This window comes from Tenebrio molitor, chromosome 1, assembly GCF_963966145.1.
Source record: "Tenebrio molitor chromosome 1, icTenMoli1.1, whole genome shotgun sequence".
NCBI classification, from domain to species: Eukaryota; Metazoa; Arthropoda; class Insecta; order Coleoptera; family Tenebrionidae; genus Tenebrio; species Tenebrio molitor.
The window spans coordinates 3,854,059-3,871,206 of record NC_091046.1 but is presented as its reverse complement, the minus strand read 5'-3'; the positions used below and the strand labels follow the sequence as shown (position 1 = coordinate 3,871,206).

General features: G+C 38.5%; 2 protein-coding genes across 7 annotated transcripts in view; both read left to right on the top strand.

Moving 5' to 3' along the window:
• Positions 1-1,175: 1,175 nt before the first annotated feature.
• Positions 1,176-6,291, top strand: LOC138137961 (hemicentin-1-like). 4 transcript variants are annotated; one of them, XM_069057871.1, is made up of 17 exons: positions 1,176-1,356; positions 1,695-2,182; positions 2,243-2,345; positions 2,393-2,650; positions 2,699-2,962; positions 3,016-3,179; positions 3,230-3,377; positions 3,427-3,544; positions 3,597-3,772; positions 3,825-3,937; positions 3,988-4,186; positions 4,235-4,719; positions 4,774-4,888; positions 4,937-5,197; positions 5,261-5,524; positions 5,610-5,864; positions 5,979-6,291. In XM_069057871.1, the coding sequence occupies exons 1-17, from the start codon at positions 1,314-1,316 to the stop codon at positions 6,230-6,232; spliced, it is 3,708 nt and encodes a 1,235-aa protein (XP_068913972.1). In that variant the 5' UTR covers positions 1,176-1,313; the 3' UTR covers positions 6,233-6,291. The 4 variants fall into 4 exon arrangements, with proteins under 4 accessions (XP_068913972.1, XP_068913897.1, XP_068913727.1 ...); XM_069057796.1 differs by having other exon boundaries at positions 2,231-2,345; XM_069057709.1 differs by having other exon boundaries at positions 1,184-1,242; positions 1,298-1,356; positions 1,695-2,345.
• Positions 6,292-10,806: 4,515 nt separating this feature from the next.
• LOC138125367 (uncharacterized) overlaps positions 10,807-17,148 on the top strand; it is a 71,035-nt gene continuing 64,693 nt past the window's right edge. The window contains exon 1 of one of the 3 annotated variants that reach the window (XM_069040640.1): positions 10,807-11,071. In XM_069040640.1, the coding sequence (XP_068896741.1) occupies positions 11,032-11,071 (40 nt within the window). In that variant the 5' untranslated portion in view covers positions 10,807-11,031. The remainder of the gene's footprint in view (positions 11,072-17,148) is intronic. The other 2 variants (XM_069040644.1, XM_069040652.1) reach the window with 2 other exon arrangements.

Here is a 17,148-nt window from a genome sequence, read left to right as displayed (position 1 = left end):
GTTGTTATTTTACCAACAATTGCGAAAACTGTGGTTGTGACGCGCCATTTTGATAATAATAAAGTACCAATTCTTTAATAAAACTGGATTTTTTTCTGTTCCCTGAATTAGCGGCAAAGAATGATTTTACATGAGCGTAGGCAACTAATAATACTGAAGAGTAAATTGCACTTGTTTAAACGATAGACATTCTCACACAATAAAGCCCAAAAATATGTAATTATTTTATAATTATTACGCCGCAACAAATACATTTCTCTCGACTGCTTAATTCTACGAAAAATAAAGTTAATGCCACCTACCTTATGTTCGAGGTTCTTGCAGAATTTCCACTTTTATTGGCAAAATCCTCTTCATTTGTTCTATCATCACCACACAACAAGCAATGTTCTAGAACTTTCGCAACAATGCACAATATGTACTTTAGGTCACTCTGATTTGTCCGAGTTGCGAAGAAATTTTATTTGTCTTCACATTTTCAACTCAAAATTGCACTCTGGGTATTTACCAAATCTATTCTTATCAATTGATTATGTTTCTAGTGGAGTTTGCTAGTTTATAAAACACTTTTTGTGCATGTTCACGCAATCATTTAAAAACAAAATTCGGACTTGTACGGATACCAACACAAAATTGGGACTTGTATGGATACCAACCTCCAACATTAAAGTTTCTACATTTGATTAAATTTTTTATTTCTACAATTTAAATAAGGAGGAAGATGATATAAACACTTTAAATAGCATTGCGAATAAAATACAATACAGAAACCAAATATTACACTTTGAACTTTGCTTAAAACGTGTAAGTTTGTATGATCCGTTTTGGCGGCAGGTTCAAATGAGGAATTGAAACATCTACGATTAATAATTGTAGCAATATAAATAGTTTAACTTCAGAATGATTATAATAAATTCAACGATTGAGCAAAGAAAATGCAGTTTCCTGTCCTTTACTGATTGATTAAATAAAATAATGACAATATTTCAATACGCTCATCCCATGTCTTAACTCCAACGAAGGAAGAATGCAAAAAAAAAATTATAATAAATATGCCGTTCCTCTTCGAAGACAAACAGGTTTCGCTACTGTTCACACAATGTTCATCTTTAGACACTAGTTTAGTGGTTTATTTTAATTTTCACAAAAATAGAGAATGCATAAAAAACAAGTTGTAAAAATAAATCAAGTAGAAATTCTGTGTAACTACTAAGAGCAACTGACCAAGCGCTAGATTATGTAAATTTTAACATTGCTTTCTTCAACAAATTGTGTTTTTAATCTTCATCCACATGTAGAGTTCTGTTTATGTAATGATGAAAATATTTTTCATCTTTTTATTGTGGTTTCATCTTGGTAAGTACATGTCTAAATATCTTGCTCATTCCAAGTTAAAGAATTTCCATCATAAATTTAATTTTTCTTCATTGACAAGAAGTTGTGTTTATGTCATCACGAAAATATTTTTCATTTTTGATGTTGTTATCGCTAAATACTTTTCTTGCACACATTCCAAGAACGTACCTAATACTATTTTCGTGTCGTAAAATCTTACGTTTCACTGAATAACAGCCAAAATTTATTTTTCTATTTTTAAAAATAACTCTCGTACAACTTCTTGACACACTTAGTACGCGTATTTAGAAATTGGAAACAATAAAAGTCTTTTGTTCATTTCATTTATTAATTTCCAGAGGCTGCTGCTTCTACGAAACTTACCTATTATCCCCCCACTGTCCTTAAAGGTGCAACAGTGACACTAAAATGCGAGGCTGACTCTAGCGACTTAAACAAAGTCACTTACGCCTGGTTCAAGAACAATCGCAAAATCGATCACGTCGCAACACCAGAGTGGACAATTGGAAGCGCATCTGTAGACACCCGCAGCTACTTCACGTGCGTTACGACACACCAAAATGGAGCTACCTCTCGGGCTGACGTCTTCGTCGACGTGACAGCACCACCAGCGTTTATAAACAGACCAAGCATGTACCTTGGAGTCCCTCACGACGCCGAAGAGATCTTTCTAAAGTGCACAATTGAATGTCACCCTCGATGTTCCGTGATCTGGTTCCAGAACGATCGCCTAATAGGCCCCACCAACAATCTTTACCACATCAACAACATATACCTTCCAGCTGATCCCTCGAGGAACGACTTCGAATCAGTCGACTCTACTTTGGTAATCCAACTCCCAGTCTTGACCGCTCAACCAGTTGGGGCATTTCAGGTGTGGAATCAGCATCCCTTAGACAAAGGAACACAAACCCAATACACTTGCGCAAGTGTGTCACAAGATCAAAGAAACAAAGATGTAAAAACCACTGTCCTAGTGGCTGTGGAATGTTAGTACACTGGGTCCCAAAAAGTGATTTTGACTGACACTTTGCAGATCCTCCAGAAAATCTGACCGTGTCTAAGTCTTCTATCGACGTTGTGGAAAATGCAATTCCCGAACCTGTAGAATGCAGCGGAAAAGGAGGACCAAGACTGTTTTACACGTGGAAGGAAACACAATCAGGTCTTGTTGTAGCACGAAGTAGCACTCTGCAGTTGGGACAAATGTCCAGGTTTGGTGTACACAACTACACGTGCGAGGGATCCAGCAAACACGGGATGCAATCAGTCGATGTCCATTTCAACGTCCTCTGTAAGAGTGACAACTGGTACTAAACAAATGACTGTACTCTATTTTTAGATAAACCCAATTGTACTGTCGAAATGGGTGAGGTCAGTGGACAACCAACTCTGATTTGTCACGCTGACGCCAACCCCAAACAAGTAACATACATATGGCACTCTATTACTTCTGAGGGTGGTCCAAAAGAGCTGCTTTACGAGTTTTCTCTCAATCCTTACAGTTATTTGCTGCTCAACCCCGCCATGAAAGATTTGACAACTTACCAGTGCCAAGTGAACAACTTGATTGGGCGAAGTACCCCGTGCGAGATGACCTTTCCCGGTTAGTACACTTCAATCCCGGTGGAGTACTTGCGACAGAAAGACTATTTGCAGGAGCACCATTTGAAATGAGATTGTCGGGGGTATCAAATTTTGTAGTTGAAGGCTCCACGGTCCTCGTCCAGTGCCAAGTCTTAGCCAAATTTAAACTAGACATCAGCTGGTACAACGACACCGATTTGATACCAACAGGTTTCGAAAACTCGGATGGGGTGAACGTGAGTACCTTCAAGAAAATTGTGGGCAAGTCTTTTGCAAACACTTCTAGAACGATGGCATTTTGACGTCCAGTGTGTTACGCTTCCCGGCTACACGTTGGGATAATTCAAGAACGTTTAAATGTTCTGCCACCAACGACAAACTCCGAAAACAGCACGTTGCACCGCTCGAAAAATCTCTGCGTTTGGAAGTGAAAAGTATCTTGATGGTTCTACGTTTTGTGTTGTACTAACAAACTGATTTGAGGTCCACCTCTGGTAATACTTCGTGCTAATAAGACGGCATTCACAGAGAGCGAGGGGGAAAGTGTTGCGCTACTTTGCACATACGAAGCCAATCCTCCACTGTTGCTAAATATTGTCTGGTAAAATATGTAAAACCTTCTGGTCGTGTTGACGTAATGGTGACTGTTAAAGGGAGAAAAATGGAAGGGTTCTAGCCGTCAATCCAAACAAATATACCTTCGACTCTGCGGATAATTTGTCGTTGACTCTCGTGGACGCTACGAGGGAGGATACAGGAGAGTACAAGTGCAAACTGAGGAATATGATAGGTGAGGGTGAATCACAAGGAGTCTTCATAGGCGTCCAGCGTAAGCCGCATCAACCTGTAATTTCCTTTTAGATAAAAAAAAATCATTGTAGATCCTCCTGCGGTGGAGCTAGTGGTGATAAGTTCAAATCTAGAACCTTTCGAAGACGCTAACATCACTCTCACCTGCAAAGTTGTTACTCCAAATCCTCTCCAGTTACGAAAAGTATGCCTCTAAGATCGAAGCAACTTTTTTTTAAATTTTGTAACATCCAGGTACACTGGTTCGTGAATGACCAACCTTTAGAAGACTGGAAGGACCAACTGTCAAACTACAAAACAGTTGCCGGTGAAGATTCAAGTGTTTTAATTTTAACAAACATCGAAGACACTTTCTCGGATAATTTCACCTGCCAAGGAGAGAACGACTTAGGAGTAGGACCCGTGTCCGAAAGCCAAGAAGTTACGTATTCGTGTAAGATGCAATTGTTCCAGTCACAAAGTTGCTGAGTTGGTGTTGCAGATCCCGACATACCTACCAAGCTGACTTACACACCTTCGGAGGTGGTTAAAGGGGAAGAAGTCACTCTGGAGTGTTCTCTGGACAATGTTGATCTTCCAGGCAACGTCTCTTACCACTGGTACAGAAATGGTTACCGCTTTGGTGCCATCACCACTGCAAAATGGACCCACCGGGCGTCTTTAGACACTCGAAAGAACATAACTTGTGTTGTGACCAACGGGAAGAGGTCTAGCATCCCGGCTTCTGTTTCAATTGACGTCATGGCGCCTCCATCTTTCATCAAAACACCACCACCATATAGAGGTGTTTTGAAAAAGAGTGGAAACGTCACACTCACTTGCAGAGTCGAGTGCTTCCCTCTTTGTTCCATCAAGTGGTACGAAAATGACAATTTACTGGAGTCTGACTCGACGTACACCATTACAAACCAAATCCATCCAGCGGACTTTGTCCGAAACTATTTTGAGTCGATCGAATCTTCTCTGGTGGGTGAGGCTTTCTTGGTATCCAGCAAAGTGACAAGACAATTCCTGTTGCAGACTCTACCCGCACCGGACATAGACATAGACCAATTGTTACGCTACACTTGCGCTAGTGCTGCCACGGAAACCTACGGACCAGATGTAAATTATACCGTCCAAGTTGGAATCGAATGTATTTTGTCCAATAAGTGCAGACGTTAAGTTATCGATGGTTTTCCAGTTCCCCCTGAAAATCTGACTGTGTCTAAAACTTTCGTCACCGTTGATGGCGACCAGCGTTCAGAAAATGTGAATTGCAGTGGAGATGGCTGGCCTCGGTTAAGCTACGTTTGGAAAAAAGCGTCAACGGATGAGATCGTGTCAGTGGATAGTATTTTATTCCTTAGTAACATGACGAAATCTAAAGAAGGGAATTACACCTGTGAAGGCTTCAACAAACATGGCAAAAAGACAGCCAACGTGTATTTTAAGATGCGCAGATGTACGGAAGAAATATTGAACAACAAAGACGCCATTTACTGTTTTTTTTTTGTTGTTGTTGTAGATGGACCTATTTGTACGCTTGAGTTTGGTAAACTGAAGAACCGTCCAGCCTTGATATGCACAGTTGACGCAGATCCTGCATACGTTACTTTTAAGTGGCAAACAAAAACGCATGACAAACAACAAACAGTCGACAAGATTATTGTTCAAGACAACCTCCGAAGCTACTTATTACTCAATCCTGATATGGATTCCGAAGAGACGTACTCGTGCGCAGCTTATAATGTCATTGGTAAGGAGGCCGCTTGCGAAATAACTGTTCCAGGTGGGTACCATGGAAGTTTATAAATTGAAACACGTAAAAAGTATTTGTTCTTCGTATTTAAGTGTTTGAAATTGAAATTTTGCAGTGGCACCAGGAAACCTGACGCTTTCCAAAGAATCAGTTGACGTTGTTGAGGATGAAATTCCGGAATCGGTCGAGTGTAGTAGTGAAGGGTTCCCAGTAAATTACGTTTGGTGGAGAAACTCCACCGATAGGATGGTAACAAGAAATCAAACTCTTCAATTGGGAAAAATGTCGAGGTTCCACACAGGGTACTACACATGTCTGGCGTACAATGATGCCGGAGATGGTTTCGCCAATGTCTATTTCAATGTTTTGTGTAAGCACAGATCTCTTGGTGTCTCAATAAAGAAATAGGTACCGGATAAAGAAAAATTTATTGAGGCACCGTGTCTACCAGAATCATTCGGTTTTTTTACGAATGTCATTGTAGATAAACCCAACTGCTCAGTTGAGTACGATTCAATAAGAAGTGCTTTGATGTGCGTCGCCGAAGCCAATCCGCCTGAAGCTACGTATGTTTGGACTTCTGAATCTGGTGATGAAATTGATGAGGCAAATGTTATCATTACAGAAGAGAAGAGTTTACTTATGTTAAATGATACAATGAAGGAAGATTTGTACAATTACAAATGCGTCGCAAATAATTCGATTGGAATTAGCGAACCCTGCACAGTGCTTTATTAATTTTCTGTATTTGGTGTAAAAATAAAAAAATAAAACTGGTCCTACTTGTTGGAGATGAACTTGTGCGTGTTATTAATCTGCGCGTCCAGAGGACTACGTGACATCGCAGGAGTTCTTAGCTTGAAATTGAAACGTGCCAGATACGCCACTGACAGACTAACTTCCCTTTGACTCGTTCGAAGCCGATGGGCTTCATTATGGAGGTTCTTCCTACTACTACAGAATAAAACACTATTTGCCTTGTGTAAAAAAATAACACTAGCTTTTGAAACAAATGACGAGAACCAAGCGACAAGCTATCTATCAAAATGCATTGCGTTACAGTGTAATAACCAAATTAAGTTAGCTGGAAAAACAAATGACAAATAATAACATATGGGATTGCGCAAAATAGAGCACAGTTTGAGCAAAGACGATAATAGCGTTTTTTGCATTTTTTTTTGTATTTTTGGTATGTAAAGTCCATTCAAAAATCAAAAAAACCACCACCTGTTGCTTTAGGTTGGTAAAATTTAAAAAACCCTAGGTAGTTATTTTTTCTTGCACTGTTTGAGTGTTTGTAACTATAAATTATGACATTTGATTCAAAATAAAATTCAGTTGCTTGGAATTTCATTCAAATTGTTTTATTACTGCTCAGTACGATTCAGTTATTTATTAATTTTTATTATTTTTGCTTAAACATGCCCATAAAAATAAGACACTTAATAAATACTTAACCTCAAAATTACAATTATCGAGGAAAATGCGACGTTAGTGGTTTTTTGATTTTTGAATGGACTATAAGTGTATTCGACCGTCGTGGGGGAAAAAGAAAAGAGTCAGTGGTGAACGGGCAGTTCCAGTGTGAAGGTGCGAAGGCATGATGGGGTCCCGGAGGTAGGGTCGAGTGTTCTGGGAGGATCGACGCCTGGCGCTGCGGCGGATTAGGGGACCCCTCAAGGGAAAGGTCCAGGTCTGGAGTGACCGACGCCGGGAAGGCGGATTTGCTTTCTCCCCGGATCACTGGGACGCCGGCCCCACTCAACGGGGGACCGCCTCCACAACCCCGCACCGAAGGGAGAATCTTCGTCCCCGGTTTCCTAGCGGGATAAGGGGGAACACGGTAATTTCGTTTTGGTTTCATTTTTTTACTACGGGTTGTTCGTGGCGATGATAACGTGACCTCGTCAGGAAACGAGTGGTTATCGGGGAGGACAACTTTTTGTGTCCTCCTTATCTTGCTTCGCCTCTGCTGTTTTTCGTTTTTGTGACAAGACGGCGGCGGCGAGGGCCGGAGCCCGAAGAAGTTCTCCCGGAATAGTCCGGTTGGGTCCTCCGTGGATTGCGGCCGCGGTAATTGTGAGAGCCGACGGGCAAGGTGCAGGATCCAGTTCGGCAGGTGGTGCGGTTCCTTTACGTTCTGTTTCTTCTTTTGATAGTTTGTCCGTTTTAGCATATTTTTCATTATAAAAGTAACAATTATTATTAGCTAACGCATATCTATGTGGAATCATCGATTGTCCTCCGCGTATTCGAAATTCATACATCTCATATAAAACTTTTTCTGTTATTAGTCCCAATTTTTGACCAGTAATTATTATAGAAGCTGAATCTGCCAAGTGAGGAGCAGATATACAGGGTGGACCATCGTATAGCATTATTTTAAATAAACCATATTTCTAATCATCTTAGAAGGCTAGGCAAAGTGGTAGCACAAAAAGTGTGGGTGCCACCCCGGGGGCGGAACGCAAGAGGGGGAATTTTGACAAATGTCATTCTTGTCATCTTCCGGCAAAAGAAAGATGTTAATGCGGACCAGCGTAATTTTTCGCAGTGTCCTTGACCCTAAATCCACGACGTGTTTCTTCAACACTAGAGACAAAAAGAAAATCTAAACGTCAAACCAAAAATGTAAATTTTTGAAAAATAAATGGTTTCCTGAATTATATTGCGTGCCGCATAACGATTTAAACTAGTGAAAAACCAGATTTTACACAAATAAATTATCATTCATTTCGACCACATTTGAATTCGAGTAAGCGACAACACATTCCAAAAATGTTGCGAGCAGCGACGCACTTGTAGTAAAGAAAGTGAGTCACACTAAAAAGTGGCATTTTTTCCTGCAGATGATACGAAAACTCTTGGGGCGTCGACTTGATGTTTTCGCACCAACACTTATGCAGGGATTGCAAACATTGCACAGTGCTTCTTCAAATTTTTAGTTGTCCCGACCTGACCTAACCTGACCCCGGTCAAGTGATTGTCCCATTTTGGGGGCACAACGTTTAACATAGGGACTTTCAATTCTTATATTAGATTTTAAAACAGATACATCTTGATTAGGCTTTTTTGGTTTGATAATGCAAGCACATTGGGATTTATTCTTTAGCGTTTGCGAGTACGAGAGGGGTGCCGGGGGTGCAAAGGTCGCTGGGGTCGCCGCAAGCAAGTGAAGTCACCTTTTAAAGTCAGGAAAATTGCATTAAAATTTTCAAGCATTTCTGAGTGTTTTTCCTCCAGAAAAGAATTTAGATCGGCTTGATCGATAGTAAAACACTTTTATTTTTCACTTTATTATAATTGCATGATAACTCCTAGGATACGAAATACGTAAACATGTCCATAACAACCGGGGAATAAAACAGGGCGTACCTAATAAGAATAAGCGGGCGTAATGAATTCATAACGCCCTCATCAATTCATAATTGCAAAGATGCCAATTTTTTTTTTTAAAGAACACGTATAGTGAAAAATAAAATATTGTATGCACCACGGCGTCACCGAATGATTACGCCCATCAGACGATATCCATCTCTCGGGCTAAAGCCCTCGAGCTGGATTCATCGTGCTCCGGGCGTAATCATCGTTGTAACGCCCTTGGTGCATAAATAGCTATTTTCGCAATCTGGTCATCTCCATGACAGTCCCAAAACAGATTTTATAGAGTTAATGGAAATTTTGGTTACAAACTCTACGACACAGCATAGATTGTTAGTTGGCGTCAGTGACTGCGAGACATGAGCCGCAAGGACAAATCATTTTGCGTTTCAGTCCAGGAATTGAATAAGCGAAAAAAGCAAAACGATTTCAAAAAATGTGAAACAACAAGGAGAGATAAAAGACAGGACAAGCGAGGCGATGACGGATATCTCCGAATTGCCTGAAACATTTTTTAGTAATGACCGGCAACATTACTAAAAAATGTTGCAGGCAACATGTTGCCAATTGTTGCCTTGGTGTAAGGCCGACTTAAGGCCGCCTTTATACCAAGGCAACAATTGGCAACATGTTGCCGGCAACATTTTTTAGTAATGACCGGCAACATTACTAAAAAAATGTTGCAGGCAACATGTTGCCAATTGTTGCCTTGGTGTTAAGGCGGCCTTACACCTTCGTGTGACCGAATTCTCCATTTTCGAGGTCAATTTTCTTTTACGTTGAGAAGCCTCGGAGATTCGGAGGAGAACCCTCAAGGGGAGTCGCTCGTGTCAGAATAACCAAAGAAATCATTTGTTTATACGTTCTATTGTGTGGTGTCAGTAAAACACTTAGGATTGACCTTCCGTGACAGGTGGTGCAAATAAAAGGATATTTCATCAGAAACCAACGGTCTCCGCAACTCGAGGTGACTGCGGTCCGGGTATGCTCGAAATTCCGTGCTTGCAATAGCACAGGGTTATTCCCATAAGAGTACGAGCCTAACATCCATGCAACCCACATTACACTACCGGCACTATGGTTTTTGTAATGTAAATGTAATTTGGGTTGTATGTTAGGGTAGTACAGCTCGTACTCTTATGTCAATAGCCCTGTACGTAGGTACAGTCGCGAGCAATAAATTTTGGTCGTCGATGTCACAAATTAAAAAACAATCTGATCATGCTCATTGCTCATGTCAACAAAATGTCAAAAAAATGAGAAAAAAAATGACAATCAATGTCATACAACATGATTACAGGTTTTGATATTCACGACGGTTTACAATAGAGCATTATAAAAAGCTTTAAATCATATCTGCAGCATAAAAACATAAACGACGCAAAAAGTGAGGTTAGATTTAAACAGCTGATCGGTGATCTGTAATCCGTGATGCGTTCACAATCGACTCTTGAACGCCTACTTTGAGGATACATTTAAATGAACACCCGACATAAACTACTGCTCTGTCAATGATTTGCAAAAAAAAAAGTATTCTGAATACTTATGATTCGATATTATCTTGCTTCATGTAAAAAGAATAGAATTATAAAAGTTTATCGAATTCAATAATTGCAGAAACCATTACAGAGCAACCCTTGGTGCAAAAGTGATGAAAAGGATAATACCACATGCGGCAGTTTTATTTTTTAAGCTGCGCTGTTTGAAGCACATCAAAAATGCGGTCAACAATCGCATCAAATAAAATCGGATAATCGCGTTGATGGCAATTGGATCAGGAAGTCGGAACAGAAAGAGCCTTCAATTAATCAGTAGCGGCAGTGCAAACACACAATGCAATTAAACGCGGCATCGGGAGGATATAAGGCATAGGTGAAATAAATAAATTGAAATTAGCCGGTCCGTCCGTAACGCAATTGACCATTGACCACATGTACATCATGCACCGGTGGTTCTGCATGGTGGTTTAGAACTTTAAAATAGAACCGAAGGCAGTTCGCCGTTGAACTTCAAGTGAGCTGGGTTAGTGGTTCGTTAGTTTTTAAAATAGACGCAACGCAAAGGACACATGCGCGCATAACACCGTGCAAATTTAAAAGTGCTACATTGTTACAACAAAGTACTTAATCGTTTAATTGTTGTCCGGTGTCCCTGCCATGGATAAAATTTTCCTCTTCCTGATGTGCTTCTACTTCTGTAAGTACAAATTTTCCTGCATCGCGAACAATACGCTCCCGCAATTTTTATTTATTTCAACGAGCTTAAAAATAACTTATTGTTTTGTTGTCAACCGCGGCAGTTATTGAATTATGCTAAATTGGGGGAGAATACCCGAGGCGCGATCCTTTCAGGATCCCACTCTAAATATTTACACAACCGAAATAATCTCCTTACATAACCCATTTTCACAATTTTGATTTATTATAATATTATTTCTGGTGCAGCGTCAGCGCGTCTGCCGTTTTATTAATTCACTTCGGCGACTATTGCTTTAATTGACCCGATTTCGAGTTATTATTATAATACCTATTTTTATGCTCCACATGTTGCCTGTTGTTTTGCATCTTGTTCGAAATCTACGATGGGTTTTCGTCATATTCGTAAATCGCGGCGTTGGTGATATACTCTGTCGGTTAATTTGGTCGCTGGCAGATGGACGAAGGTCCTCTTCGACGGATGTGTCTGCATATTTTCCGTTGGCACGTGCTGTTGGTTTTTAACGTGTGCTCAACACGACCGGAAGGTGTACGACTTACCCTTCCTGGCACGTTGTAAAGGGTCAGGTTCTTCGGAGGGGGACGCAACAGATGGTTCACAAATCACTGGAGCAGAACAGTTTACTGGAAACAGAGGCTTTGCACACATTCCTTCTAACACTTTTTTTTACACAAATACAATTCCGTCAATTTACTCAAAACATTCAAAAATTTCGTATTTCGCAATTCAATTTTGAATTACACAACGGAACTTTTTATTATTATATTATAAAGATTTACTCAATTGCGTAAATGTGAAAGTTATGTAAAGTGAAATGACTGAATACAATTTGAAGTATTTTTCGATTAAATATTTTTAAAAACAATCACTGTAATTGAGATTATATAAAATTCCAAAACAAGGTCAAATTCTCTACAAGAAGCACAATCGTAATGTTCTACAAATTTATGGACGTGAGCTATAAATAAAAAAACATTTTTTTAATTACATCGTACTAAAGTGGTCGACTTAAAATCACTAACTGGAAAATTATGCGGCAGTAATGCTACATCTATCAGCAAAGAGGATGTTCTTCCTAGACCTGTGCAGGATTTATTTTAGAAAATGGACAATTTTGAAATAGGGCGAAAACCACTAGGAAATTATTTTTAGTATTCCAATAATGAAAATGTTCTAATGAGTATATTATGCAACGAGCATTTAATGATGGCTATTAAGACACGAGTATGAGAATTACGGCACGAGCCATCGTGCCGTAATGAATACGAGTGTCTTAATAGTCATTATGTGAGTTGCATTTACTATTTTTTCTACGTCAAAATTGATAAATTTTAGATCTATCAGATGCTCGTGGGAACATTTGATATTGACCGCATATTGTCGCATTTCTATTGGTTATAAACTTGTATTTTAATGAAAAATCTGTACGTTAATGACTCTCATTAAATTACAGAGATGTCTAATAAATCAATAAATAAATATTCAACAAGCGGGTAATGACGGCTATTACATAATTTGACAGTCGTTGAAGCTACGCCATACGTTAACAGAAACAAAAGCAACCTCCAGACCATTTGACCACAAATTAATTTTAACGTTTTTTATCTTGGAGACAAAATATAATCTTTATGTGTCGCAAGCAACGATTTTCATTGGCTGAAATAGGGTTGGGTAGTAAGAGGATATCACAGCGATAATGCAAAACAATCTGTCACTTTATTTTAGTGCGTTTCTAACGGTAACGACATAATCGTGGGAGAGCAGTCGCTGACACAAATAATCAGTGAGTCGGTCCCAAAAATACATTTATGAAAAAGCGATAATATGACTCGTGAACCCGGAGCAGCACATCTGAGAATGTCGTTCTTGTGGTGCTGACATAAAATTGTAAAAAAAAATTTCATCATTGGGAAGGACTTGATTCCTTGGCATATGCTTCATCAAAAATTTATACCTCATTAAGTGTGTCTGTTGAATTCGGTGACACTTGGCTTGCCACCAGACATTTTACGACAATTTATTAACAATAATTTTGTTATAAATTTCAACAAATAAATGACTGTAAAAAATATTGCTTCAAAGCTCTCCTCCACATGAATTTTTTAACGATCCCTAAAACTCTGGCAGCTTGAATTTTCATATAAAAAATAAACGAACAGTTTGTATATACCGAGTTAATGATCTACTATTTTTATCTGGTCCGATCGCGAATATGAGTAAACGATGGAAACTGAAATCGGTGCCCCAGGGTTCCAAACCGCCTCTGTGCTTTCTTTGGCACCGATTGGTTAACATTTACACAAATGAAATAAAATATTTGTTTTTTATAAGCGACGACAATGGATCTGTCAGGCCCTAATAAATACAAACAAGATTTAGATGGTTTTATATTACATGTAATAAAATAAGAGTCTAGTGTAGTAATTTAATAGGATAATAACTAGCGACTCACCCGCATAAACATTGCCGATGCTTTCATTGACTGATGCTGTTTATTCGATAAACACCGAATTGATCCGCTTTAGCTATATTTCAGCAATGTCTCTCTCAATATCAGCTCCAGTAAATCTCACGGGATTAAATTGGTGGACGTGGGCGCTCCTTATTTTATTTATTCCTTGATTGGACCGAGGTGGCGAAATCTCCGACGCAGTCTAAAAAAAATCAAACGAATTTTCAGCTGGCCGTGAGAGCCCAACCACCCGCATGGGCGCTTCCTGTCAATATTCAAATGAAACCATGAGGGTTGTCCAGTCTCATTGATTAATTTTCCGCTTTGGTAGCCGATCCAGACATGGCGAATCGTCGCTGACCGCTACCATTACACCGGAAGCCAGCACAGACTTAACGGAAATGGCGTGACATATGTGTTTTTAACGGATAAAGTTACCAGATCCATAACGAGACATTTCACGTTTCGTACAAAAACGATGCGAAGAAATTCCACTTTGTGAATAAATGTTTTTACAAGTGGCGACATTTGCGAGGTGTAGGGTTACCACAAAATGGCGGCTGAACAGGAACCGGCTTGTACCTACTCGGAGATTTTCTCAAATTTTTTTCCGGCGTTATGGCCGCCACATGCGGGAGGCGAAACAGATGCAAAAACGAATGACTTTAAGTGATATTTGCGTTTTTGCAGCCTTGAAATTAAAATAGAGTGGTCTAGAGTTTATGGCTTTGTTTTTTCGCCAGTAGATCAAAAATTAGCGGGAGAGGTACCTTAATATACATGACACAGTAACGCTTATTTTAACTTTAATTCAACTAAAAATTCCAGTTACTTCTTCTAACAAAAATTAAACGAAAAACTAACTTCTGACGTATTGTAATGCAAAAAAAAAATAAGCGAGGCGAACTCTTTACACGACATATTGTGTGCACGAATTACAGTGCACAATCAGGAATGTGTCCTTTCCAACAATTCAAATAAGAACTAAAGACAAAAGTTCTAAAAACTGCTAGAAAATCATCTGTATGGCATAATTAACTCAAAAAATACAGAAAGACTGCAATTTTATTTGTATGTGCAGATTTTTTAGTAAAATATGTAGTGTTTTTCACGATGTCAACAAATGTTTTCTGGTGGATGTCATAAATTAAAAACAATTTTGGTCACTGAAATGTAGAAATTGCCATACGACAACTAGATAAGTTCCACAAGCTGAAATGATCTAAAAATATATTTTGTAAAATCACGAGTAAATCTGTTTTGTCATACTCACAGAGAAAACTAAATGAGTGTCAACTGTGAAGAAACCTCCAGCAGAAATTTTGTTGGTATCGTGCAGCATTTGCAGTGCAAATGGATTCAGCTGAAACTAAGATTGTGAAAAAAGTTGTGAAAATAATTGGTCCTTGTTACTGCTTTCCGTTCCTTATATTTGGGCAGAGTTTTGGATATTTCCTTGTTCATTTTCGCAATCTACAAATCTTGTCTTTAACACCTCTCCTCACCTTCTTCATAGACTCACTTGGAATGACGATAATCAGAAGCAGTTTCCAAAATGTGAATAGCAAACCAAGAATTTCAATGTTGGTTCTTTGATTGTCGTGAAGACTACAATAGAGTGTTATCACCCACATGAATGTACTAACAAAGTGAAACCCAATGTATAACAGAAAGAGCATAGAAAATCTTTGGTTTTGCTTTCTTGCCACTTCCAACAAGCACTGGTACTTTACAAACGCACTTCCAAAATTGTCGTGGAAATTCCTATTAAAACTGTAGCAGTATTGTGCAATAACTAAATACGACAGGAGGAGCATCCCTTCGTGCAATATATTTACTAAACCTACATACTCCACAATAAATATAAAACTTGTCTTGAAAAACAGAAGATTGGTACTTGCGATTGAAATGGAAGTAAATTGGGAGAACATACCAATAATTACAACTATGAAACGAGAAATACCTTCACCAAACATTGTGATTAAAACAAGAGTTTCTTTCAGTGGTCGTTTGTATTTAAAACGTGGCATTGCAAATTGAAATGCATTCAAGTCGTTCAATACACTAATTGTTAAATTGTCGTACTTTTTATTTAAAATTGTGAAACTGCATAATAAAATGACTGTCATGTAAAAGTAAACGAATCCACCTATGTTGACAATAAACACGTCGCTGATTTTAAAACTGAAGGCGTGATTCATGTAGACAAAGTACAAAATGTTGAGGAAAAAGCTCCACAGAAATTTGAGAGTGGTGATCCGCTTTGAACATCTTTCAAATTGATTTGTCGATGAATTAAATTTCAGTGTGGAGACTCCCATGTAATTCAAGACAATTATTACTTTAGTCAAAAAGAAGGTTACACTGTCAGTTTGCAACACCATTTCTATTTGCAACCACAGTATTGATTCAACAAACAAATTTCGGACATGAGTAGTTATCTATAATAAATATCAGATGCAAATTATTAAAGTAACTAGAACAAATTCTAACTGGCTTTTCGTTGTTGACTGAAGCTTTTGACAGTCAAAACCAACTAAGCTCCATAATTTAAATGCGACAGCAAATATTTGTAAACAAAATTCATTGATCGAGTTTACGGCATCATATAATTCATATTGTTAGTAAAGTATATCAAGTCGAGTGTTTGTTATGATGTCAACGATATTAAAAACAGTTTTGGTCACTCAAATGTAGAAACTGCCACAGCACAACTAGATAAGTTCCATAAGCTGCAATGATCTGAAAAATAGATGTTTCAAAACAGATCTGTTGGTTTCAGGATTGCCAGATTTACAGAGAAGAATAAATGCATGTCGACTGTGAAAAAACCTCCAGCTGAAATGATCATATTATCATGCAGCATTTGTAGTGCAAACTGAAAAGAGTATTTCAGAAAAAAAGAATCGTAAAAATTGCTTGACCTTCTTACTGTTTTCTGTCCTTTATATTTCGGCACAAGTTTAGATATCCTCATATTCATTTTATGAATCTACAATAATTATTTACAGTAAGAGTGAGGAAACCAAAGCTTTCGTTCACGCCAATTGCGTGTGTGTCCACGAAGCGGAGCTGAGTGGACTATGCAATTCAAGTGAATGAAAGCGGCCTTACTCTCGAGTGCTGTAATTTGGTTTTGTTCGATACCTCCTTAGAAATTGAGTCTGTAACTTTCTATTCAAAATTTTAAATAAAAATAAATAACATTTTTGAACGGATCTGTTGCTATAGAAAAAATAAAATACAAAATAAACAAAGTTCTGTAACGTCAATAAAGTGGTTGCACATTGTGGAAATGGTGAAAACGGATGATGAAGTGTTATATGTTCTTGATGTTGGAAGAGGCAAATGTTGCCTAAAAAATCAAAATTATGTTATCAGAAAGAATTGGAAAAATTTACGAATAAATGAAAACCAGTGAGCGAAAAACGATGAGCGACAATGAAGTGAACGAAAGAGAAACCTTTACCCACTGATAACTATGGATACAGGTTCACTTTCTAGGGAGGTACCGAACAAAAAGTATTGCTTTAATATGTTTCAAAAAGGAGTTGATTTACAAAACCTTTTTCAAAGACTCGCTGGGGATTATAACCACCACAAG